General features: G+C 38.4%; 1 protein-coding gene across 6 annotated transcripts in view; it reads left to right on the plus strand.

Annotated features, from left to right (window-relative positions):
* The window catches only part of KIF16B (kinesin family member 16B), a 288,909-nt gene that overhangs the window by 34,276 nt on the left and 227,394 nt on the right, over positions 1-27,239 (plus strand). For all 6 annotated transcript variants that reach the window (XM_048842634.2, XM_048842635.2, XM_075127230.1 and 3 more), the window contains exons 4-12: positions 1,380-1,496; positions 4,741-4,838; positions 5,878-5,987; positions 6,613-6,755; positions 9,186-9,354; positions 9,519-9,650; positions 14,916-15,091; positions 18,125-18,190; positions 23,296-23,355. In XM_048842634.2, the coding sequence (XP_048698591.2) occupies positions 1,380-1,496; positions 4,741-4,838; positions 5,878-5,987; positions 6,613-6,755; positions 9,186-9,354; positions 9,519-9,650; positions 14,916-15,091; positions 18,125-18,190; positions 23,296-23,355 (1,071 nt within the window). The remainder of the gene's footprint in view (positions 1-1,379; positions 1,497-4,740; positions 4,839-5,877; positions 5,988-6,612; positions 6,756-9,185; positions 9,355-9,518; positions 9,651-14,915; positions 15,092-18,124; positions 18,191-23,295; positions 23,356-27,239) is intronic.

The following is a 27,239-nucleotide window of genomic DNA, read 5'->3' on the forward strand; positions in this document are numbered from 1 at the left end:
TGAGAAAGAAGAGACTAGTACTAGATTAGTAGAGGGATTAGGGATAGGAATGGGGTTATAACCAGGGCAGGATGAGCGGGGCAGCTGTCTAGGGCTCAAAGCGATGGGGGTGGTAAAATGGGTGGAGAAATGCCTAATAAAAATCGGCAGGGGGTGCAGATATGCTTGCTTGCCCCGGATGCTAAAATGTCTAGTTACATCTCTGTATAGGAATAGTGAGACACAACTCCATGAGGCAGGCTTGAGCATACCCATAGAGGGATTACTAAAAATGAGGCAAATATTGAACTGGATTTTTAAATGAATGAGGTGTGAGTGGAATTATTTCGTGATAATACAACTTCACTTTTTTGAACATTTGGGAAGATGGATAGTGGCGGTCTTCAAACACTATAATCTAGAGATGGTTGAGGGGCAATCAAAGCAACATGAAATGTAGGTATGGATGAGGATTTCAAGAAAGGTACCATAAAAATGGCATTAAATGGAAGACACTCTCTTCAAATAACAGGGAGAGAGTGAGAGAATTGTGCTTACCATTGTCTAAGACACAGGTTCCCAAATCCTGGTACATGAGCTTATTGAAAGTGGCACAGTATAACAGGGTGGTTTGTCCTCTTTAAGGGGTAATGGGGCCTGGAGCCATCCAACCCCACCACAACAGAAAGGAACCAGGCACACCTAAATGGCTGTGTAGATGATCCAGGAGGATGGAGTGATCTACAGTGTCAGATTTGATGAAATTTGAGGGCAAAAGGAGAAGGGGCTATCTGAGGAAAGAAGGTAATTACTATAAAGAAGACATGTTCTGTGCTTTGGCCAGAAGGAAACTGAGATTGAACTCAAAAGTTCTATTATGTAAGAGGTGATCAGTGAAAGGAAAAAGGCCACTTGCCTCTTACACTTGGCTGAAAAAAGGCCACTTATAGTCTCAGGATCAGGGAAGGGTTTTCTTTTTAAAACAGGAATAGACACTTTCAAATTCTGTAGCACTGGGGAAAATATTACAGGTGTAAAGTAACTATTAACAATAGCAGAAAGATGGTCATTATATAGTGCCTAAAATTAGATTAAAAAAAAAAATGGGGAAGATCTAGGTTTGTTAGAGAAAGTGAAAAGGATACTTTGGCACTGCTGTAAACTAAATAGACTAGTAACATTCTGCATTTAGTCAAAATGCTTGCTAGCTAATTCTCTAAAGCAAATATTACTGGTCCAAACCGGTCGCTTGTGTGTGTTAGTGTATATCTGCTGTTTTGCAGTATTTGCAATGTTATGTTTAATAGACTACATTAAACTATATAATTAAAACTACTGCAGATATAATAATTTTTTTATCTGTTCAGTCTCTTAAAGCCTTTTTTTGTTTGTTTTTTTAGGTTTTCAGAAATCTTGGCACAGATGTTCTTGCATCTGCTTTTGAAGGTTATAATGCTTGTATTTTTGCATATGGACAGACTGGATCTGGGAAGTCCTACACTATGATGGGAAATGCTGTACGTCGTGTTTTGCAGACTTCAGTTTTCTTATGCGGTTGGATTCCTTTTGGAACCATCATTCTCTACCTTGTCTGCACCTTGTTACTTCCATTTTATATCTAACTTTTAGTAGTTACCTGGGAGACTTCAAAGTTCCCTATAGTTATGTGGGAGAAATTTTAAATCAGAAAAAATATCTTTGTGTTGCTGTTACATCTAATAATAAGCTATTTGTCGTACACAGATCAGAACAAAAATCTTCAAAAGTGACAAGTGATTTTTGGGTACTCAACTTGAGACACCTTAAAGGGGCTGTGATTTTGAGATTATGTATGCTCAGCACTTTCTGAAAGAGTCTTCCTGATTCCGGGGGGGAGGAGGGAATCAAGATGGCTGTTTGATTCCTATTTGGAAAACAAAACTTCAAGTTGGGAGTGGGAACTGAGAATGATCACGGCCGAGTTTGAGTTTTTAACCCACTGTTTAAAAACATTACTCAGACTTTAAATTTAAGGATTAAAGTTCTGGATAACTCTGGCACAGGACCCCTAGCAAAGGAAAGTCCAACTGGAGGGGCATTCTGACAGGAGGAGAGTTGCCCACAATTGACTCCACTGAGGGGGATTCTTGCTGAAAAAGGGAGGGAACTGGATGAGGAAACTTTTGAGCGGTGCAGCCAATGGCATGCTGATTAAGTGCATCCCAGAAGCATCGTCTGCTGGCTGGACTCTCTTGTAATCCTTGGCTAAAATAATAGCCACCCTCCCCCAGCAGAATTTAAGAAGGGAATGCTGCCACCTGCCCTCTGCCAGTTAAATCCTTTTTGAGCTGTAATTGTGTCACTAATTTTCACCTCCCTGAGCTGGCAAGTGTGAATTTGGCTCTGTCCTGTACTTATTACTATACACACAGCATAAGTAACTTCGTGTATAATGTTATGAAGTTTTTTTTGTGTGGTGAATAAGCATAATAGAATGTTAGGGCCAGAGAAAATTTTGTGAAAGATATAAATTGCTGAAAATGGTATGCTAAGAAACATGCATATTGTGAGACTTCTTGAGTAAATCTGGTGGCCATTATCCTCAAGAGATTTTGCTGTTATATAAGTAGCAATGTTTGTTTGACCCAACTCAGAAATAGAGATCTACAATGATTCTTCTCACTGTGGGCCATAATTATTCTACTTTGGCTGTATATACAAGATTATATAAATGAATAGACAATGGCAGTTGGCTCACAGAGTTATTTGTTGAAAACATCTGACCCAAGACTCTACCTATAGTAAACAAAATTCAAGTTACAAGTAAACAATTTCCTTTTTTTGCTATTCCTTAAAGTACTAGTACTAAAATTCTAGTTAAGGGATTCTTCACCTCTCTAGAGCTTACAGTGCCATTAGCAAATATGCACTGATTGCCAAGCTCTGTAAGTGGCACTGATAATGTGTGATGATATTCTAGTAACAGTGTATTCATTAGAAGAATGGATCCCCAGATGAAGACTTCACTAGTGTGTAATCATCATTGGTTTTAGGTGCCTGCTTTTTTAGATTTCTGATCACTTTTAATTAAATTTTAATAAGAAATGTGCAGCTATATTACCAACAAAACCACCAAAAAAACTCCAACTTAAAGTTGATGGCTAAATTAAACAGAAATATAAAATAAAGGAAAGGTGCAAGCACATGCTTCTTCTATCTGGGGCCCGTAGTTAAGTTTGCCCAACACTTCCTATCTATTAATACTATGTTTTCAGTATGCCAAACTTTAATTGTCTTGGACTGAGATTTTCCATGCTGGGTGTCTGCTTCAGGCTCATTTTATATACACAATTTTTTTTGCTAAAACTATTCAGCTGTTAAAATTAGAACAGTGGTTCCCAAAATGTGGGTCGCAATCCCCAGGAGGGTTGTGAGATGTTGAAAATCTATGCAGGGTTGGATGGGCCAAACCTGAGTGGCACTGTATGGTATCCTCAGCCAGACGCACAGTGCATTCCAGGCTCTGTCTGGGAAGGACCTGGCCTCCTTTCTCCCTGGGGGAGGCAGAATCGGGCTTCTTCCCCTTCTCCCCCCTGCCTCCCAAACATACCATGAGATAAATTTTTAAGGCTACCCTGGGCAGGGTGGGCTTGCTTATCCTGGGGCTCATTTTAACAGAGGTGAGCCTAAAGGGGGTCACGGCATGCAAAAGTGTGGGCACCACTGCACTCGAGCACATTCCCCTCCAGTACCTGGAAGTGAACTCAAGATTCTGGTGTCTCAGCATTCCTCTGCTGCTAGTAAATATCTATGAAACCCCTTGGGGAAGTGTCTCAGCTGCTTCCTAGTGGTTGGTCCACATAACAGTAGAAGGTCATCTTCTGTTAGTTACTCTGTTAGCTCAACTGGCAGAGGTTTGTGCTGATAAACCACATGGGTGTCTTGGAATAGCTGGAATATATGAACCGAAGGTGTTAACCCAGTGACTGTTATGCTAATATTTTTGGCCCATATATTTCATTACAGTTAATATTTCATTTTTTGGTGGGCTTTTACATCTTTGTCTCGCTTTTATATTTCCCCCCATCAACAGGTGTCAGTATGTTTCCACATGCTTCAAATTTTGTTTTTTCAGTTTTCAGAAACCTTGGAAATTACACACAAAAAACTGTGCAAAAAGAACATTAAGGTTGCAAAATAAAGCACTCAGAAATTGGGAAATACAAGAATTAAAGTTGCCTTAATTTGCCCCCTTGTGCACATATATTTTGATAGTCTTTAATTACACGCTATATTTTCCACAGGACCTTTGCCTCACTTAGTGCGGAAGATGGATCTGCTTTGTGGATGGATCAGGGTTATTTAGTGCATGAGGCTGTTGTCTGTAGGACCCCTGCTTTTGTTGCAGGTGTCGGAAGGTGTGTAGTGAATGAGGCAAAGGGTTTCAGGGAGAGAAAGGATAGTCTCATGGTTAAGGCAGTTAAATGTTGCCCTGGAGAACTGGATTCTTTCTCTGCTTTAAGTAGGTGAGATTTGTATGGACCAAATGTGTAGGGCATAGGGTAAAATCTAACCCAAAACTAAGAGCCAGTGCTAGGATCTGAATTGCAAACTGCTTAACCTCCAAGTTGCTATGGCAGTTAAATGAGATATTAAGAGTATTTGCTAATAATTCCCTTCTGGCACAATGACTGGGTATTGTCAATTTCAGTGATTTCTTCTGTTTTTAAAATATACAGTGTGTGCATGTAGTGATGTAGAAAATAAAAATTGTTGTTGCAGGGTGATGCTGGTTTAATACCTAGAATTTGTGAAGGATTATTCAACAGAATAAATGAAAAAATAAGATGGAATGAAGCATCCTTTCGAACAGAAGTCAGGTAGGTTTTATGTATGTTACAAAGATTGCTGGGAATGAACCTACTTGGTTATAAACTCCTTGTTTTCACATTAGTATCTTTTTGTACAATGTGGTTTTAGGGATGAAACTTCTTCTTCTTCTCAGCCTGAAAATGGATTTTTGTGGAAAGCTCTGGTAAAATGTTTTCAGCACTTCTCTGCTGGGCCTCCCACCCATTTTTTAAAATTATTATTATTATTTTATTATTTTTTAGTAGTGAAAATATTCATGCTTTTTAAAGCATCCTTCACTAATCCTTCCCCTTGCATTCAAAAATTTCACTGCAGACAGAGACCAAACCTGGAAAACTTCATCTCAGATGGTGAAAGTTTGACATGATTTATAGTCAGGTGAAATAGCTTTTGAGAGTGGAAACACTTAACCTTAAGTTCAGCTGTTGTTGCATGCTCCATTTGTAATAATTTTAAAATACTATAATTCTGCGGTTTTTTTGGCTTTTTGTAAGCAGCAAGAGTAGTAATTATGAAAAATATTAGATTTTTCTACATCCTGTTATCACTTGATCATGATGAAAGCAAGTTTTTAACCTCTTTTACGAGATCATTTTCTAATGTCCAAAGTATAAAAAGGAAAGAAGTTTAACATCTTATTTTATTTTCTGTTGATACAACTATCGATAGTAATTTGCATCAAGATATAAGAGTTCTCAGTGGTATTGGGTTAGGAAACATATTACAGTAAACAAAACACTAGGAAACACATGGAGATGTTTACATCATAATACGATCTTTAGAAGTTCTGTTACCACAGAGCTTATATTGTAAGTGGTATCATAACTTGGTGAAAAAGTTACAGATTAGGATCTGTCCTGCAGAATGCCTACATGCAGGAGTGACTTGGAGTGAGTCAATTGGACTCATGTGGGTGAAGTCACTCCTATGTAAACTGCAGGATTGAGGCTCAATTCTACCATCTGAATGAGCTCTTTCCAGTATTTTTGATTTTTTAAATCTTGTATCATTCAATATTTTTTCTAAATTCAAATACTTTTGTTTCAGTTATCTGGAAATCTATAATGAACGTGTGAGAGATCTGCTGAGGCGGAAATCATCAAAAACGTATAATTTAAGAATACGAGAGCATCCGAAAGAAGGGCCTTACGTTGAGGGTAAAATCACTTCATTGCTTTCTACTTCACGAATATTTTCAGGTTTATGTTTAATTGTATGTCCCTGTTCTTGTTTTTAAATTGTCAGTACAAATGAAGATGAAGGTGAAAGACAATATATTTCATCATCACTGTAAAAGCATTATTGGGAACAGCCTTTTTTATTTTCTACAGTTCTCATTTCCAAACTCTTCTAAAGTACAACACTTTTTTTACTGAAGTGAAGCTCTGCTAAATGATTTCAAATCAGCATTAGGTCTAACTTATAAATCATGGATGTTTGAAATGAAAAGGATCTATTAGAATCTAACCATCTTAGTCTACCACTCTGCCAATGCCGGTTCTTTTCCCTTGAGAGGTTGGACATATGCTATATGCTTTGAAGAGAAGTATGCAATCTTTTTAACTATTCTGCTGTAAATATTATAATAGTCTGAAGAAGTATTCTTCACACAATGTCTCATTCCTCTATTTAAAAGAAAGAAAGGAAATCGGACTATAAATGCTTTCTGTGCTATTTCAGCACTGCTGCATTGTACTGAGGTGGACTTGAATCTCAGTCAGTTCACAGTACCTTCATAAGTATACTTCTTTTTAATTTATAATAATTTTTGCTTCTGTTCAGATTTGTCCAAACATTTAGTACAAAATTACAGCGATGTAGAGGAACTTATGGAAGCAGGAAACATAAATCGAACCACTGCTGCAACTGGAATGAATGATGTTAGCAGCAGGTCTCATGCCATTTTCACGATCAACTTCACTCAGGTAAAAAGAATTGCATTGTCTTTAAATGTTTGCATGTGCTAACAGAAACATGTAGCTGTCAAATCAGCAGCTTCGGAGACCCAGTTACTTCTATTGATGCAGACACAGTGACGAAACGAGGACAGACACTTGGATGGATTTTAAGTGTCCGGCTGCAACTTTTATTAAGCTTAAACACAGGGGAGGGGTGTTATCCACCTATCACCCTTACTTTCCTATACCAGGCATTTAAGTGGGAAGGGTACAAGGGCTCCTACCACATAACCGTTTCCCTAGACTGTCCCCTAGCACTCAGCTCGGTCTGAGGCCTGCCCTCTCCGCCCCCTGAAGGGGACAAAATGTGCAGAAAGGTGGGGATTTCGGCCTTACCCTGTCCCATGAACCCAAGGCCCATCAGCAAAATCCCAAGTCTTTTACCACTGGGAAACATTCATTTTATCCTTTCAACTGCACTGAAAACCCAGGCTGAGATGAATTAACAGCTCAACCAAGTACCTCAGTTAGGTACTAAGTGCATTCCTACTGTCACTTGTGGTTTGAAGGAGGTGTGAGGAAAGGCCTCTGCCAGTTGGCTCTCTGGGAGAAAATTCCTTCCTAATCCCCAAGGCAATCAGCTAGACCTGCAGCATCTGCCAGACTGAATTCGTATTCCTAGTTCAGGGTGGGTATGGTGGGGCTGCTGGAATGGATCTGAAAGAGGCTCCTGGTGGCGTGGGCTCCACGTTAAATCCCCAGAGCTGGTGTTGTGAGCCAGTCAGCATCTCTCACGTACAACTGGCCAATGGATGTTAGAGACTCCAAGGTGGGGAGAAGCTACTTGGTGTCCTTCAGTGAGTGTCTCCCTCCCTCAATGCTAGGGCTAACCCCCTTTACCACTAGTCCCATCAATTTCCCTCACCTGTTGAGGCAGGTGGGTGGTATTTGTCTTCTGCAGCAGAGAAAGGGAAAGGTATGTTTTTGTTAGAGTTAAATGTGGTATGATGAACTTCTCAGTGACTGTATTAAGACATTGTACATTATAGTGCCTAGTTATTCTTAAAACAACATTTCTCAGATGCACCATTCTGGGAGATAATTCACAGAAACTCAAGTTAGCTAAAACTCAGTGAATAACTAATGCATAGTCTCTTATGTTGCCGTAGAATCCCAACAACAAAAGGGAAAAATTTTGAAAATCGTGTGATTTGCATAAAAGTAGCACATAAAAGTAGGTTTCAGAGTAACAGCCGTGTTAGTCTGTATTCGCAAAAAGAAAAGGAGTACTTGTGGCACCTTAGAGACTAACCAATTTATTTGAGCATGAGCTTTCGTGAGCTACAGCTCACTTCATCAGATGCATACCGTGGAAACTGCAGTAGACTTTATATATACACAGAGAATATGAAACAATACCTCCTCCCACCCCACAGGACAGTGGGGTGGGAGGAGGTATTGTTTCATATTCTCTGTGTATATATAAAGTCTGCTGCAGTTTCCACGGTATGCATCTGATGAAGTGAGCTGTAGCTCACGAAAGCTCATGCTCAAATAAATTGGTTAGTCTCTAAGGTGCCACAAGTACTCCTTTTCTTTTCACATAAAAGTAGTGACTGCCTTTTATGCTTTAATGTTGGCCAGACACTCCTGAAATCCAGTCCCATGGCCCAAACTGGTCTCCCATTAACTGTTCCTCTTCTGGCTACGCGAGTCCTAACTTGAGTAAATATTCATCTCATTCATCTCTGGACTAATGGGGTGACCAAATACATTCGTCTAGGTATTTGTTTTCCACTCCAATTCCCAGTAGTAGTCTACCTTAGAAAAGGGAGTTTACTATTTTATTTTATTTTATGGGGCTAGTAGGCCTATGGAGAGTTTTATGGAAGGAAGGTAGCATATGGCATGGATGCAATTTTCATTTTTTCCATAGCATGTTGCAAAAAGTTGTGTATTTTGTTAACAGTGGAATTACTCAGCTCCCAGCTTTTAGAGAAGGGTGGGAGGTAAGCCAACAAATGGTATCGGTATATTGTTCAAAGATGCTATATAAGTATGAAGGGGAAATCTGAGTGAAAAGTTTGTGTATGTAAAAACTGTAACACTGATTGTTAGTCAAAAATTTAATACAGATTTAACAGGTGAGTTTATTGTACTTCTTTAAAATATCAGTACATTTTAAGACATTTGTGGTTGGTGTGTATATGTAAATAGCTTCAATGCTTGGAATATTCCTTATGAAAATTACTTAAATGAGTATTATGCAGCTGCTTGTCGACAGAACTCCTTTCTTTGGTACCTCGAATACATCTGACTTCTGAAGCTCTACTACTGTAAACAAATTTAATGTAATCTTAAAACATGACATGGAAGATACAAACTGAATTCAGTAATATTCTGGAACTTCATTGCTTAATCCATTATTTTTTATTTTCTTTTTGTATTTTTCTTTAGGCTAAATTTGATGCTGAAATGCCTTGTGAGACTGTTAGCAAGATCCATTTGGTAGATCTTGCTGGAAGTGAGAGAGCAGATGCCACCGGTGCTACAGGGGTTAGATTAAAGGAAGGAGGGAATATTAACAAATCTCTAGTTACTCTGGGAAATGTCATTTCTGCCTTAGGTATGTCTCTGTTGTCTTTCATGCTCAGTCCCCTTTCTGCATTAATATTTGTTTTTGCAGTTGGTTTGTGTTGAATCCACTGCAGTGGGTAATAGCTCAATGGTTTTTAATTTCTTAAAAAAATTAATCAATATACAGAATTGCTTTTTTCCCCTCTCTCTCAGCTGATTTATCTCAGGATGCAACAAATCCTCTTGCAAAGAAGAAGCAAGTATTTGTGCCTTACAGGGACTCTGTGTTGACGTGGCTGTTGAAAGATAGCCTAGGAGGAAACTCTAAAACGATAATGATTGCCAGTAAGTGTTTTAAATTACTTTTCTTCATTCTTAACACTTTATACAAATTAGCTGTAAATATTTTGATTCCAAATGCCTCATTAAGAAATGGTGTTGTTTACACCTTGTTAAATTAATGATTACTTTGCAGAGCAAAGCATTCTAATACAGTCCATACCCTTTCGTTAAGTGTTCTCTTCTTCATAAAGTATGATATAAACGCTGTTGTCCTTTAAAAAAAATAAAAATAATAATAATTGTAGGATGGATCCCTAGCAGTGGAACGAGGACATAAATATTTGTAAAAGCAGCAAAGAGTCCTGTGGAACCTTACAGACTAACAGACGTATTGGAGCATAAGTTTTCGTGGGTGCGAAAACTTATGCTCCAATACGTCTGCTAGTCTATAAGGTGCCACAGGACTCTTTACCGCTTTTACAGATCCAGACTAACACAGCTACCCCTCTGATACATAAAAATTTGTATGCTTAAAAAAAAACAAACCCCAAACTATTTTATTACTAAATATATACAACCAAATTTTCAGGTAGACGTGAACAGTTGCACATATTTGTGTGTGCAAATCAGGTGTTTGCATGTGCATATCACTAGCTGTGTCTAACTGATCGTGTATGCCAAATATCTAATTTATGTGCATTCACTGGGCACTTTATGCATAAATTGTGTGTGCTCAAATGAATGTGCATGATTATGACCACCACTTTTAAAATCTGTACCAGAACTTTTTTGTTCCTTCTTTAGAAATTAATTTTCTGAATCTGTACTGTTTAGCTAATCTGATCAATTCAGGCTGAAATCAAACATCCCTATTTTGTGATTCATTTGCCTCCTAGACAACTCAGTTTACGTGTGTGTGTATGTGTGCGTGTGTTCACTGCTCTCATACCAGGCACCCTCTGTCTGTGATCTAAAAGTCAAGGCTTTTTTTCCCCTCCTTCTGGCTTGTATATCATCACCAGTAATAAAGATCCAGAATGTGAATATACCCCATAATTTTGTTGATGTGCGAGCTAGCTTATGTTCCCGTAACTATATTGTACCTGCAGCATTAATAGTAGAAAATAGTAATAAAGAATAGTTTGGTCTCATTTGACTCAGAATACACACAGGAGGCAGGTCTGTTGAGTAAGAATGTGCCATATCTACAGAGTTACTCTTCTGACATTAACAGAACTTTAATCTGTTGTGTTAAGCTTCATTATTTATAAGCTGCTCTTGTGAGAACTTTTTTACAGTTTAAACAGAAAGTTCAGTAATGGCTCTTTTCACTCAACAAACATTTACCTCTACATCACAGGGCGGATGTGCCATGGTCTCGCTTATCCCACAGTTCATCAGCCCATTGAAATGTCAAGTATGTTTCCAAACAAGATTATAAAGAAATAAAACGGCAGTGAGATTGGGCTGTGTATGTTGCTTGTTTTTGTGTAGCAGAACTGAAGGGTGAAAGACAATGAAAAATTACTTTAACTGGTTTAGAGTAGCAGCCATGTTAGTCTGTATCCGCAAAAAGAACAGGAGTACTTGTGGCACCTTAGAGACTAACAAATTTATTAGAGCATAAGCTTTCGTGGGCTACAGCTCACTTCATCGGATGCATAGAATGGAACATAGACTAAGAAGATATAGATATACACATACAGAGAAGGTGGAAGTTGCTATACAAACTGTAAGAGGCTAATTAATTAAGATGCGCTCTTATCAGCAGGAGAAAAAAAACTTTTGTAGGGATAATCAAGATGGCCCATTTAGACAGTTGACAAGAAGGTGTGAGCATACTTAACGTAGGGAAATAGATTCAATATGTGTAATGACCCAGCCACTCCCAGTCTCTATTCAAACCCAAGTTAATGGTATCTAGTTTGCATATTAATTCAAGCTCAGCAGTTTCTCGTTGGAGTCTGTTTTTGAAGCTTTTCTGTTGCAAAATTGCCACCCTTAAATCTTTTACTGAGTGGCCAGAGTGGTTGAAGTGTTCTCCTACCGGTTTTTGAATGTTGTTATTCCTGATGTCAGATTTATCCCTACAAAAGTTTTTTTTCTCCTGCTGATAAGAGCTCATCTTAATTAATTAGCCTCTTACAGTTTTTATGGCAACTTCCACCTTCTCTGTATGTGTATATCTATATCTTCTTAATATATGTTCCATTCTATGCATCCGATGAAGTGAGCTGTAGCCCATGAAAGCTTATGCTCTAATAAATTTGTTAGTCTCTAAGGTGCCACAAGTACTCCTGTTCTTTTTACTTTAATTGGGATTCTCACTTGTCCTTTGCTTATGCAAGTGCAGTGTAACTCATCTCAATCTTGGGTTCTCCTGTTACTGGGGGAAGCATCTGGAAGGTAACAGATAAAGTTATAGTTCTTCAGTGAGCACTACCTAGTTGGCTGGTACTCCCAGGATAAGTGCTTCCAGTTCATGATCTTTAAATCTTTTAAAAATCTGTGCCATTCCCTCACCAGGTGCTGTCTTTTTGGAGTATAAACAGGAGGTGTGGCCTCCAGCTCCATTTCGTCATTTCTGAATGCCAAAGTAACAGTCTGCTCACAACACTACTTGTTTCTTCATTTTGAGTATTTTTTACTGCTTGAGGTGTGTGTGTGTGTGTGTTCTTAAATTATCTAGTCAGTTTCTTTTGTTTAAAAACAAGTTTTCAGCGACTGTGCCATTATGGGCATCATCCAGGATACTGCACTCTTTGGGCTGCTTCCCCTTCTCCTACTGTCATTCCTTCTAGGCTGACTTCCTACCCTCCTGTGTAGTTCATCTCTCTCTCTCTCTCTCTCTCGTCTGACCTACATGGTGGAAGCATTTGAGAGCCCAGTGCTTGTAATGCCGTGATGTCTGTTACTGACACCTAAGTTTGGTGTCTAAGAAAGTCACACAGCCCAAATGTGTTTAGTCTGCCGCCTCTTTAACCAAACCTGCAAAGACCAGGAAGGCCACCTCATACTACAGATGGGAGAGGTTTTTTTTAGGTCCAGTTGACTATTTTGGGAATCATATATGTTAAAAGTACCTAACACTTAATGGGCACCACTAGAAACAAATACAAAATAATTACAATCCTCTTTGCCTATTAAATACTATAAAGGATTTTTCCGTAAGGGAATTATGACATTTCCCAGGATACAGTCTGGATGGTTGAGTAGCTGTGTCCCCTTAGTTCTCCAATTGGGGTGCCTTTTATACTGCTTTGCTGTGAGAATAACCACTCCTGGTCTGTTTATACACAGCCTCTAGCATGCAAAATCACTCCCAGCTCAATTATAAGAATGCTTCCAGCCAGTCACTCCTGACTTATATTACAGGGTGACACCAGCAAATTCTCAGTTTCAGGCTTGTCCCCCAAAATGTGTGTCTTGTATTGCCCTGTACCCTTCTGCACAATACAGGCTCATAGAAAGTCTGTCATTTCGTTGTTAAAAAATAATATGCACAAACCCCGTTATATCAAATGGAGGTTTCCAGATGTATCAGTTAAAACACACACTTGTTTAGATAAAACAATACGACCAGTTTATTAACTACTGAAAGATAGAATTTAAGTGATTAGAAGTAATGAGGCATAAAAGTAAAATTTGGTTACAAAGAAATAAAAGGTAAAACATGAATTAATACCTAACAAGCTAAGTGAATTTAAAGCAAAAGGTTTCTCTCCTCATATGCTTACAGCGGTCTGACTGGATTCCTTCAGCCAGGACCAGTCCCTCAGTTCAGTGATGCTCCTTTTGTCTTTCAAATGTTGATGCCGTGAGTAGAGATGAGGCGAGAGAGGTGATTTGGGGCCTCTGTTCTTTGTTTTCATCTTTCCCTCCTCTTCGAGAATCATCTCCAGCTGGGGATCAGACGACAGCAAGTCTGTCTGCAAGGATGTAAATTTCTCACTCACACCCTTCTAACTATCAAAGAATCATGGCTTAACCAGGTGATAGTCCATTTGAAGTTATTAACACCTGACTGAGCCATCAGTTTGCCTTTCTGTCTCTGAGGAACTGGTCTGGGCTGCTTTTCCAGATTTGGAAAGTGCCTTAGTAACATCAGACAATAGAATCTTATAACTTTACATAAAAATGTTCCCACATATTTTACCAGGACAATACTGATCCGCAAATTATGAGTTTTTAGTTTGTATTCTGCACAAAATTTATCATAGTTTTGTAAAAGTGATGAACATAAGGGTACAATCTATCACAGGAATGAGTAGAATAAAGGAGTGATGATAGCATCTGTGGCAGTGTGTAGCATAAACGGACACAGAACAAGAGCTGAGGGAAATACATTCCATTCCCCTCCATCCCCAAATTTGTGAACCACTGACAAGGGAAAAGCCCATACATTTGTGATAAACACAGAATGAGGCAAAGAGAAAATACCTCATTCTTCTACTGATGATTGTTTAGTTACTTTCTCAGAGCCCACATAGTCTCATTCTGCTATTCTCCTGTTCAGTCTTATAAAGGTGTTAAACATCTTGTTAGTGAAGGTCAGTATCCCATCTCTTCTCTGAGTAGTGTCCTATTTTCCTGTGCTATGATGATAGATACCGCTATGGAATATCTGTCCCAAACCTTGCTACTCTACTTGTATTTGAGGATTCATTTTTTAAAAACCTTGGGAATATCTTGTCCATTTGCTTTTAGAAGCAGTAATGTATGGCTGCTATACTGGAAAAATATGTGAAGAAAACATTTATTGACATATTCAGTAAAATGTTCTTGTTCTTTCTCATTAAATTGCCTTTGTAGAAAAGCACTATTGGAGTCCTTTTGTGCATCATGTGAGCCTTGGAAGCAGTTAGTTCAAGGATAGTACTGTGTGCTGCCATATATCCACAGCTCAGCCCAAAGACCAAGTTTATAAGTGGGTGCTGTGGTTTCTTCTCTGTTCTTTTTTATGTCAAGGTATATCCTATAAATTCCTTTAAAAATGGACAATTAGTGTTGTCGTTTGCTTGAACCAACTTCCTCATTTGAAGATGGTATTGAGAATTAGAATAAACTGCTTTCTCCTGTTCTTGAGTTTGAACTCTGTTATATAGGGAATACATTCAAGGAGCATGGTATCCTCACCATTGAGTTGATGAACCTCTGAGTTTTATAAAAACCAGGTAGTTTGATGGCAAGATTTTTTTATAATCTCTGAATAATTGAGCTTGTTTTCTCTCCATCCAAAAGATGCCTATCTGACATTTTAAATTACAAACCAACTTTATTAAGTGAAACATTTGGTGCTGGCTAAACTATTTCTGAATTAATTCTCAGCTATTTCACCTGCTGATGTCAATTATGGAGAAACCTTAAGTACACTTCGCTATGCAAATAGAGCCAAAAACATCATCAACAAGCCTACTATTAATGAGGATCCTAACGTCAAACTAATTCGTGAGCTGAGAGCTGAAATAGCCCGATTAAAAACCTTGCTTGCTCAAGGGAATCAGGTTAGTTTTAGATTTATGTATAATTTTCGCTGAGTAACAGCATCTATTTCTAGATCCTAATGAGATCATTATCTTTTTTCATTATATTGACCTGAATAAACAAGCACTGTGAAGTCATGAATGAATGTAATTTTCTTCTTTGAATTGGCTTCCAATTGGCCAGTGTGATATCTGCTTTTGTGTAAAATTTTTTACCTCGCCTTGATATGATTAGAACATAATTATATGTTGTGGGTAAGTATTCATTGCAGCATATGGGCATTTAGGTGCACCACCCCATTAACAATAAAGAAATAGGTATGCCTAGCTTGGTGGGTTGAAAAGATACCCTTGTACATTTTTTTCAGCGCAAGAATATTCAAGATACCATAAAATATCTGAACACATACTTTGTAAATAAGATTAAATTCATGTTGAGACTTGTAAATATTATACTGTAGAGAAAGATAGGGTATTTGAAAAGCTTGTAACCACAACATCTTTGACTATGTAGTACTCCAGAGAGCAAATAGTGTGCTTAGCAAACATCTAAAAATATTGTTGATACCTCCATATAGTACAAAGTGCAAACTATGAATAAAATAAATTGATTATTCAATAAAGATAAAAGGACACATTCCACCCATTTTTCTCAGTCTTCAAATCAGAAAGTTCAGAACGTAAGACATTTAAATTTTATTAGAAAAATAGTTGTTTAATTAGTCTTGCTATTAGTCTGTTGCTGGTTATGTTTTAGGGAAGTGATTTTTTGGACACCTAAAAGTATGGGAGTCTAATTAAAGATGGTAAAACTGGTTATATTTAGAAGAGAAACTCCAGATTTTACATTTCTTTAACACTGAAGGTTTTTAATTTTACTATAGCAGAAAGTTTTTAAAAATAGTATTTGATATTGACTCCCATACTGCCAGACCTCTCACCTATTTTAGCAAGGTGACCATTTTTAATAGGTTAAGAAATTCCAGTTGTTAAACTCTATTTTAATTTGTTTATCATTTATGCGATGCTGCTTAACCTTCTAGTTGCTGGACTGAACAAAACTTGTTTCCTTCTTAAAGACCATTTGTAAGAATCCAGGCTGGATTTGAAATATGTGATTCATCCAGCTACCAATGAACCAGTGAAGAAATTGTAGGTGTTACAGCTCTGTCCACCTAATAGTCACTCTAAATAACAACAATACGTTAATTCTATTGAAATGAATGTATATTTTTCATAAAGTTTCAGTGTCTGATTCCCTGAAAGGCGCCGTGCTGTTAAGTTCTGAGAAAAATGGAAGGGTTAAGCCTAATAATACTGTAAATATAGATGTAAATATGAATTGATGACTCCATAGGTAAGGTTCACAGGAGTGTTCATCCCAGGACCCCAATTCAGTTGAGGAGTACTTGTCATCTTCAGTGCACAGTTTTGAGTGTCAAATATGCATATTAAGAGATCATATATAAAGAAGCACAGCTGCTTTGGAATTGTGCTTCATTCCATACTAAAGGTATTGTATGGAATGCTGGTTGGCATCAAAAGAATTCTCTATCCAGTACTAAGCAGTACAGTCCCTCTATTTTTTTGTATCTATTTATCCTTATTCTGTTTAGTTTTTGTTATCTCTTTTGGGTGCTGTAAACTAATTAACTTGAATATCTGTCTCTGGTGATTCTTGAAATTAAGGAACGTGATTTAAAGGTCTATAGTAGAACCTGGCTAATGGAGACTTCCAAACAATGCTATTGTGCGTTATCAGATTTTCTAATTGAACAAACATGATTGGGAAGGTGTGAATAAACTATATTAAAAATTGTACTCTTTAATTTATTTTTATAAGTAAAAATAATTTCGTTTAATTGTGGTATGAAATGTCCAAAGCTAGTCAGTGTAGTTTGGGACTTTTTCTAAAATAAAACAAAGTGAAAACGTAATTGTCCACAGTATCCTGCTTAAATATTTGCTGAGAAATGGGATGAGGTCCCCTTGCATGTTTCGTGAAAAATATCAGGTTTGCGGATTACTAAAGGACGTATTAGTACAATTCTACTGCATTGTAAATAGTAAAACTGAAAACACTCCATGAGGGTTGAATTACTCTGTTGTACTCTGTGCTTTGTCCTGTGCTTGTCTGGGGGAAAAGTTGAGTGATTTTGCTGGCAAGCTGACAATTTTTATTTCTGAAATATGGCTTGACTTTGCAAACTCTGGGTACACATATTTTAGACTGCTTTGAAGATCTAATACTTTGACATTGTTCCAAGGTGTAAAAGAGTAGATATCACAAAATAAATATGGCTATGCTATGAAGAATTCCAGAGAATGTCAAATCTTATGTTATAAATGTCTGTGAGGGATACAGGGCCAAGGAAGACTAAATTAATTGAATTTGTGCTGCTTGGTAAAACAGCAGGTGGTGGTAAATGTGTACAATAGAATATAAATCCCTGTATAATTTCTTCTATGGAGAGTCTTCATATTCCCAGAATATTGTATTGCAAATGCCACCATGGCTCATTGATAATTATTTACCCAAAATCCAACACTAGTCAACGTTACAAAAATATAAGCAGTTTTCTTTGTTATATAAGTATTAGTAATTTTCATGTTCCACAATCAAATTAACAAGATATATTTTTGCAATACAAATGTCATACTCATAGAAATGTTTATAGCAGAATAGTTAAATAGACACTCATGCATAGTAAATTGTCATCTATTGCATTTCTAAAAAATTGATTTTGTAGAGCCAGTTTGTCAAAATGTTGTGCCTTCAGCAGAATATGAATGTAGACAAATCAGTAAAAGTGTGTATGTAAAATTAAAAAATAAAATTGTATTTCAAATTTATACTTTGACAAGATTGCCACTAATGTGAATGTTTTATATGGATAAAGATGAAATGTCATCCACTCCAGATAAAGACTAGAACAGGATATACTACACAAATTTATTAAAATACCTGCCCAATAATATTTCATACCTTCTAATCCACCGTCCATTGTACTGTTTATTTTCCTGTATACTGATGTGTATTGTTTTACAATTTAGATTGCACTCTTGGATTCTCCAACAGCTTTAAGTATGGAGGAGAAGCTTCAGCAGAATGAAGCAAGAGTAAGTTATAATTTGATATTTATTTTAGAGATAAATGTGGCCTGGATGCTGGAGCAATAACAGCTCATTTTCAGGAACTTTTTGGTATACACACTTATAAACACTGGCTTTAATGTTGTGGTTTGTTTGTCCATTTATTTATTTGTTTGTTCATTTATTTTACAAAGCAGCATTTTCTTGAATTCAACTAGATGTAAAAACCTCAGATTTATTTTTTTTAACTTTTTATAATAAATTAGAATTTGTAATTTTATTACTTGTTACACTGTATTTCACATAAACAGTGCAACAGAAGAAAATACATGCTTTCTTGAAATATATTTAACTGACTCATGTTTGAATAATGGAAAATCTTGTTCCCTGGGCAAATCTCCTTTTCTCTTCTCTGTGTATATTAAAACTTTTTGAGAAAGGTAATAGTAGACTATAATATGGAGAGTCAGAAAAAGAATGCAATGCCCACAGAAAAATGCACATTAAATTCTGGTATAGTGTTGGACTAATTCATGTTTCTAGTTTCTAAACTTGCCATAATGTGTTCTAAGAATCTGGGGCAAGTTTTCAGGAAGTAATGTTGGTCTGCCTTCCGATCTGGTATAACCATATGCAAATGGTTATTTAGATACCTAATCAGCTATTTTAACGTGCAGTAGTGATAATTGAACATATAAGTCTAGACGTAATGAACCTATATCTTTCATATCTGAGAATTTAACCCTCTTAGTAAAGGATTAAGATCTGCTTCATGTTGATCATATTTAGACAATAGCAGGCTGTACAAAGAGGTAGCATTAATCAGATTTGTTGGGGGGGGGAGTATTTAGGATCTCTAAGGTAGGGTTGCTGGGCGTCTGGTTTTTGACGGGAACACCCAGTCGAAAAGGGACCTGCTGGCTCTGGTCAGCACTGCTGACTGGGATGTTAAAAGTCCAGTTGGCCACTAGTAGTGAGGCAGGCAGGGTACCTGCCTAGCTCTGTATGGCTCCTGGGAAGCTGCCAGCATCTCCCTCTGGCTCCTAAGTATAGGAGCGGCCATGGGGGCTCTGCACGCTGCCCCCACCTTGAATCCTGGCTCCGCAGCTCCCATTGGCCAGGAACCACAGGCAAATGAGAGCTGCAGGGGTGGTGCCTGAAGTAAGCACCCGCACCCCAAACCTGGTCCTGCGCCCCAATCCCTCGCCCCAGCCCTGAGCCCCTTCCTGCCCTATGAACCCCTCAGCCCCAGCCCAGAGCCCTCACCCCCTCCCGCACCCTGACCTTCTGCCCCAGCCCAGAGCCCCCTCCCACACCCTGAACCCCTCATTTCTGGCCCATACCCCTTCACATGCCCCAACCCCCTGCCCCAGCCTGGAGCCTTATTCCACACTCCGAACCCCTTGGCCCAGTGCGGAGCCCCCTCTGCACCCCAAACCCCTCATCGCCAGCCCCACCGCAGAGCCCTCACCCCCTCTTGCACCCCAAACCCCCTGCCCCAGCCTAGTGAAAATGAGCAAGTGACTGAGGGTGGGGGAGAGCAAGCGACGGAGGATGGGGGATGGAGTGAGCAGGGACGAGGCCTCGGTGAAGGGGTGAATAGGGGGTGTGGAAAAGGTGTTCGGTTTTCTGCAAATAGAAACTTGCAACCCTACTTTAAGGATCAAATGTGGATGTATGGTCTTCTAAAAACATTGGGCCAGTTCCTCCGCTGGTGTAAACTGGTATAATTCCATTGAAGCTGCCTGAGGATTTGGCTCATTATAATTACTCAGTCTGCTAAAATCTGTGGAATTAGTATATCTCCTTTAGGAAACACATTTTTGACTCAACTAATTGATACTATACGTTATCTCTTTACATTATTATTATGACTCTTGATCATAATACTAATTTTTTAGGGCAAGTTGATGTCATCTGAAAAACTACTTTTACATTTTTGTTTAAAAAACATGAAACTACAAATTATCTAGGTTTCTCTCTCTTTTTTTTTTTTTTTAAACTCAGGCTCTTCCAATGGGTTAAGCTAAATTTGATACCAGCATAGGCAAAATAGTAGATTCGCTGGTGTAAAACCAAGGAGAATAAGGTCTCTTGTAAGCCATGTTTCTGCCTGGAGCACATTTATAATAGTTATCCTACACTAAAAAACTAGCTTTCTGTACTGTGTTCAGTACCTGTGGCGGAACGTGAATAATAGTAGTTTGAACATTAAGTTACAACAATGCTTTTCCTCCTTAAAATATTTGTTTAAAAATACTGATTAATATTAATTTAATCTGAATCACAGTTAATAAATACACACAGCGTTCCCTGAGTATTATTGTTACGAACGTTTAGGTGGGTGGTAGAAACTGCTAAATGTATGGTATTAATTGGAATATATTTTTCATGTCTGATAATATTCATTGCTTGTCCTATTCAGAAGTGTTGTCCTCACTATGTGGGATGTTTATCGAGTATGTTTTATTGTCCACTGTCAACCTCATTAATATGTTATGAGATTGCTGCTTAAGATAATTACCACAAGCATAATTCCTGAATTACTGCAAATTCTTCGCACATATTACAAAGGGTAAAGCTGTTCTATAACTGAATGGCTGCAATAGTGAATTTGATTCTACAGGTCTAAAGACTTTGTTACCATATTTAAATTGGCTAGTTCATAGTAGTTCTCTTGAAGGAATTAATTGCTGTGTTAGAGAAACTATTTTAAACAACTCATGTGCATTAAAAATTCTCCAGAAATGGTGAAGGTAGAGGTGATGAGCATCAGGATTCCCTTATATTTTTTTTCTTTAAAAAACAAAAGAAAATAATTGACAAGACTAATATTCTGATTGTCAGCATTCTGGACCTAGGTGGCACAGTGGAGAGAAGTATTATCTTTTCCTCTCTGAGTTTAAATCCTAGGTTACAGGTGAAAATGAGCTACTCATTTCATTTATAATTTCAACTTATTCCCTGGTGGACAGTGGACCATATTATGTAACTACCACACAGTGCATCTTAATTTGTAGCCTGTCCACAAATAAAGCCGACTGTGAAACTGAAGGATATGGTTGCAAATCAAGATTGAGGTAATTTGGGCAGAGCTGTGAAGGGAAGCATTGCTATTTGTCCCTCCAAGTACATGATCAATTTACATATAAATCTTAAAGGAGACAGAAGCAGTTAGTCTTGAGTTTAAGCATTTCATCACTTGAAAGTAGATTCAGGTAGTAAAAGATGTATAAACTTAATTCCATGGTGAAAAAATCAAGAGAAGTAATTATCAAATATTGCTTGGGAATAAAAGACAGTGTCCGAGGACAGTGAACAATTTATACTGACTACATACTTGTATGCATTATGTCAGCTATTTAGAGAGCCTGGGATAAGTGCTTTTTATGTATATAAATCAAAGAAATATAGCCTTCATCAGGGATTTCAGTTTTGAAATTTAATTTTTATCATGGGGAATAAGGTAACATGACAGGTGTGTCTTTGTACAGATATGCAGAGTTACACACGTCTAAGATTTCTTGAGCCATAATCTGACATATATTTATAATAGGCATTCTAGGATACTCTTATTATTAAGATTTGAATTTTTTAAATTTAAGTATATAAACACTTCAAATAAAAAGATTTATACTCTTTAGTTTTTGTTCCTTGATTTTACATAGTCTTAAAGTGAATATAAATCCCATGCATTGGAGAGTGGAAACATAAAAATACAGTAAAAGCTGTGTTATCTGGCACTTTACCAGCCAGAAAGCTCTATAAACTGGCATTTCTGATCTTCATTGAAAGTCCAATTTATAGTCCGGTTAGCACGGGGATGGCAGGCTCCGCATGGCTCCCCGGAAGCGGCGACATGTCCCTGCTGCTCCTAGGCAGAGGAATGGCCATGAGGGGTTCAGAGTGTGGGAGGGGGTGTGGGGTGCAGGCTCTGGGAGGGAGTTTGGCTGCAGGAGGGGGCTTGTGGCCAGGGGTTGGGGTTTCGGGGTGCCGGATCTGGGAAGTGCTTACCTCGGGCGGCTCCCTGCTAACGGTGACATGTCTCCGCTGCTCCTAGGCGGAGATGTGGTTAGGTGGCTCTGTGTGCTGCCCTGCCCTGTGTGTTGGCTCCGCAGTTCCCATTGGCCAGGAACCACGGCCAATGGGAGCTGTGGGGGTGGTGCCTGTGGGCGGAGGCAGCATGCAGAGCCGCCTAGCCACCCGTCCACCTAGGAGCAGCAGGGACATGTCGCTGCTTGTGGGGACCTGCCTGAGGTGAGTGCCGCCTGGATTTGGCACCCCGCAGCCCTCCTGCGCCCTAACCCCTTGCTCCGAGCCCCCTCCTGCAGCCAATCTCCCTCCCTGAGCCCCCTCCCACACCCAGACCCTTACTCTTACGCCCTCTTAGTTAACCGGAATTTTTCTGGCACCCCCCCCATTCCTCCAACATGCCAGATCAGAAAGCTTTTACTGTACCACAAAAACATTTCTGTAATTATTAGCTTTTGTAAACCTTTTTGGACAACGTATGGCCTGAATCATGACTACTCTTACCTTACCTTGCATAATCACAGTGACAGTTGATTCTAAAATTATTCCAGTTCATTATAAAATTTGGGTATAACCTTTAACTCATTCTGTGGCTGTAGATTTCATAGGATTGACTAAGCACGGCACGTAATAAATCCTTTTATTTGTTCAGAAATTACCTGCCATTATTTTAAATGACCATCCCTTTACATCCTTGTTCTTATGAAACATTACAAATTGAAGTTTTCACTACATCCTTTGTAATCTTAAATATCTTTTCCTTTCTAAAAAGATGAAAAATCAGAGTTATGATAGCCCATTGTTTTTGTCGTCTTGCTGTATATTTGGCAAATAATTATTACAAATGAATGCGTAAGTAGCACAGTGGCCACTTAAACAGGGGAAAGTTTAAGTGGCCACTGTAACAGATTGTGGTGAAATTGAATTATTATCCCAATATTAAAAGTGGAATCAGTTGCAGGGAGCAACAAACTTGGCAAATATTTGGCATTTTAAGTTGTTCTCTGAAATGTTGTGCCAAGCCCTTTGTGAGAGTAAGTGTGGTATTTCAGACAAGACTAGTTTAATATAGGATATTATCTTTTTGTTTTATTTCATAGGTACAAGAGCTGACCAAAGAGTGGACAAACAAGTGGAATGAAACCCAAAATATTCTAAAAGTAAGGATCAGTTAAATGCACCATTTTCTCATTTGACATTTTAAGTAAACTTGTAGAAATGCATTTTTTTTTCATTAAAATAGGGTACCGGAGGTAACTGTTGTATTCTATTTTTAAATGTTGTGTTACCAAAAAAAAGTGTGTGTGTGTGTGTGTGAACGTCAGTCTGACTTGACTATTTTGAAAATAGCTTTTTGCGTAAAAGCTCATGAATTTTTATATTTTCAAATAAAATTTAATAGGCCTACAGCACAACCTGTTCAATTTTTTTACTGATGCTGGATCATTTCCATCTTGGACTTTGCCAAAAGGGAGATCTGTTTTGAATATTTCAAACATTTAATCTGCTTTTACTGAGCTCTGTGAAAAGAAACCACCTTCTGCTTTTCTCTGTCCTTTGTGTGGTGACCTCCCATGGCAGTCGGTGGCACAATTACTATATATATTATGTTAGTGGATACTGAGACAGGTTTTGGAATTTCTGAGTGGCTAAGTTTAGGTTCCAGATTTGCTTTTTAGCTTTATTTCAGTACTAATGTAGTAGTGTTTAGCAGAAATTGTTGAAAGATTTCCTTCCAATCTATGTTACCATTATATCCAATCTTAGACTATCCAAGCTTAATTAAATACTTGTTCAAATTTTTTATTCTCCCCCTTATGTCTGCTGCTGCCAGCTTTTGTAAAGACTGGCCATCTAGATTTGTATGAAAACATTAGGGGGAAAGTGGTACAATTATTTGACAGCATGCCCACTAAGAAAAAGCACATCTTATTCTAAAATAGCTTATAAAATTGGAAGAGACTTTCAATGGGACTTGTGCTTCTGAATCTCTTAGGTGCTTTTGAAAACATCATCCAGAATAGGTGTTCTCTGTGTAATCTTTTGTTACAAATTCTGTTTATAATCTGAATTGCTAAACCTTAATCTAAATCTCTTGCCTCATTCTATCTACATAGGTTTTCTAGTGCTAGTTGACTATTGATGAGTGACACTTTGAGCTGCTATTTTTAACAGACTAATTTTCTGATGTTATCAGTCCAAAGTATAAGAATCTCTCTCTCCACTTGATCTCTCACACGATACACCATAGCATTTCTTGCCAAACATCTTTAGTTGATGGATTTAAATTAAATCTTAAAATTTCAGTCTAGTACTTGTTTAGTCCTATCTATATACATATGCTGAATGCACAGTTGCTGATGAGTTCTGAAAATAACACAAGCAAATAATTGAAGAGGAGATCCCAGAATTCTATCTTATGACCCTGATGTGAGCCTTTTTTTTTCTCCTCTTATTGATTTTGCTATGCATCACTTTTTGATTCCTTAGCTTCAGTATTTCATAGTTCATCCCTGGGCCTTTTACTCATTATCTGACTAGCCATGCTTCAAAATAAAATACAGGTAATTTGGAGTGTGGTACAGAATTGGAAACTGCCTGGCAGATGCTATGACAAAATGGACTAATTTTGTTTAATGTCTGTCTGGAAATTGAGCTGGGACTTCATATGTACATATTCCTCAGAGATTTTTGTTCCAGTTTTTCCACTGTTAGTTTTCTCCATGGTATCCTACACAGAGCTCTGTGTAAGATCGAAAGTTTGTCCCTCTCACCAACAGAAATTGGTCCCATACAAGATGTTACCTCACCCTCCATGTCTCTCTAATTTGACTAGCAGCAATCATCAAAATACTCCTGTCCCTGGAAAAATGGAAATCTATAAAAAGATTTGCTGGTTTATCTGCTGTGTTTTACACCACCACCTTAATAAAGAAATTGATTTTCTGTAATATTAATATTAAAGATATTCACATGTATTGGGAAAAATGAAATTGAAATTTGTTTTTAAAAATTATGGGCCAAAATAAAAGAACAAATTAGAACACCTCACATATGGGCTTTAGAACTGTCACTGGCTCCCCACCTAATCGCAGATCCAATTCTAAGTTCGATCCTAATCTACAAAACCCTGGGTAGGCTGGGACCTGGGAATAGTAGAGAGAGTTTTTCCCACCAACAATCCATCCATCCATACAGCTGCATTCATTGAAGGTTAAAAAGCTATTGAATGGAATGTTGATAATGAAAGGTCCTAAGTACAGAATTCACTACCAAAAGAGATTAGAATGGGCCCAAATTTTACAATATTTGGTGCATGTTACAGAACCCTATCTCCTCTCAGGCCTTCCCCATTATACCAGAGCTGAATTTTCAGGTATTCCTCCAAAGCTTTTCTCTATCTTCTATAGTACAGTGATTCGTGAACTGTGGTTTACTGAGCATTCCAGGTAATCTTTGGAGTTGATTTTTGTCACAAAAGTGAAGCATTTGTCAGTTGTCAAGCAGAAATGTTTCCTGCTCTATAGAAGTAGCGTTGGACCCTTCTGGACTTCCAGCTCCCAAAGGTTCTTTTTGAGAGTGCAGAAAACTGAATACTCCTTTATATTTTTTGCAGCTGCTTATTGTATGCCTTTACTAGCTGTCCTTTTGATGTAAATTCAGACTTGATCAACTTTGCCAAAGAAACATAATTGGAGGGCTTGCAAATATATAAGACAGCAGAATTAACCTAGCACAGTGACCTAGGAAAGTTAATAGTAGGAAATGCGTGCAAAGACCAGTATTGATACTAATACAACGTGCAGTCCTACACCTAGGAAGAGGAAATAAACATCACAGATCCAAAATATGGAGACAACAACCCACAGCCACACCCATTCCATCGAAGAAGCTTATTTCCACCCTGTCTTTAAAGGTTTCCCAAAATCATGTTGTTAGGATTTGGGGTATTGAGAAGGGAATATTCCACTAGAAGTTTATCTATAGGGGTAGTTCAAAATGTATATGGGAATTGAAGCTGGTGCAGAGTTCAGTGGCCTGCTTGGAAAGTGGTGTTTGTTATGAGCTTTATGACCTGCACATGTTTTCTGGTTTCTGGATTGAAATTTTTTTCCAGCTGTTGTTGATTATTGTTGATGGCCTCAGGGCAGCCCTGCAAGTGTCCCCTCACCTTAGTTTCCTTCTTCAAATAAACTTAGAACTGCCTTTTGGAGTATATAAATAGGCTTTTTATGGGATTAATTTATTATCAACAGTCCCACTACCATAAACCAGAATCTCCTCAGCACAGTCCAAATAGTACATTCATCACAACAATCCAGCATCAAGTATGGCTTCGGCATCTCCCACAGTGCCCCAGCTGAGCCCCTTTAGCAGGTGTATTTCTCTGCCCTGTGTCCTTCTCGTGTAGAGTTCTAGCTTTTGCCTAGAGACCTCAGTGGGCTCACTCCCTCTATCATTCCCCATCTTCAGTCCTCTCCACCCTCTGGCTTCAGCTCTCCAGCTCAGAAAGCCAGCAGACCTCTCCCTCTGCTGCTCTTAGTTGTTAGACCCAGGTTCTCTGGCCTGGGGAAGTTTGTGGGTGACCCCCTGACTGCTTTCTGCTTTCATCAGTCTGATCTGGCTCCACTGCTCAACCAGGGAACTCCCTCATTCAGGAGCATCCCTTCCCTGAAGCTCCCAGCCCATATCTGCCCTTCCTCTGAGGTTTCTTTACTCTCATGACTGGACTGTCTTTCTTCTCTTAATTCTGGGTTCTAAACTTTCCCTCTAAGCTCCTTCTCAGGACTCTGGACTTCTATTTATAACTGCCAGAGGCAGCCCCACCTTCCTGTTACACCAAACTAGGCGCACCTGGACTGGTACAGGAGAGCCGAGCCTAATTTCATTTAAGGGGCCAGCTATCCTGTTGTTATGACCTATAAAGCCCTAAATGTTGTGGGACACACTATGTTGAAGGACTTGTCTACACGAACAGTGAGCCCACCACAAACTGGGGCATGAATCTAAGCCCTACTAGCCTGTCTCATGCTAATCATTCGTT

This window comes from Caretta caretta, chromosome 3 (genome assembly GCF_965140235.1).
Source record: "Caretta caretta isolate rCarCar2 chromosome 3, rCarCar1.hap1, whole genome shotgun sequence".
NCBI lineage: Eukaryota > Metazoa > Chordata > Testudines > Cheloniidae > Caretta > Caretta caretta.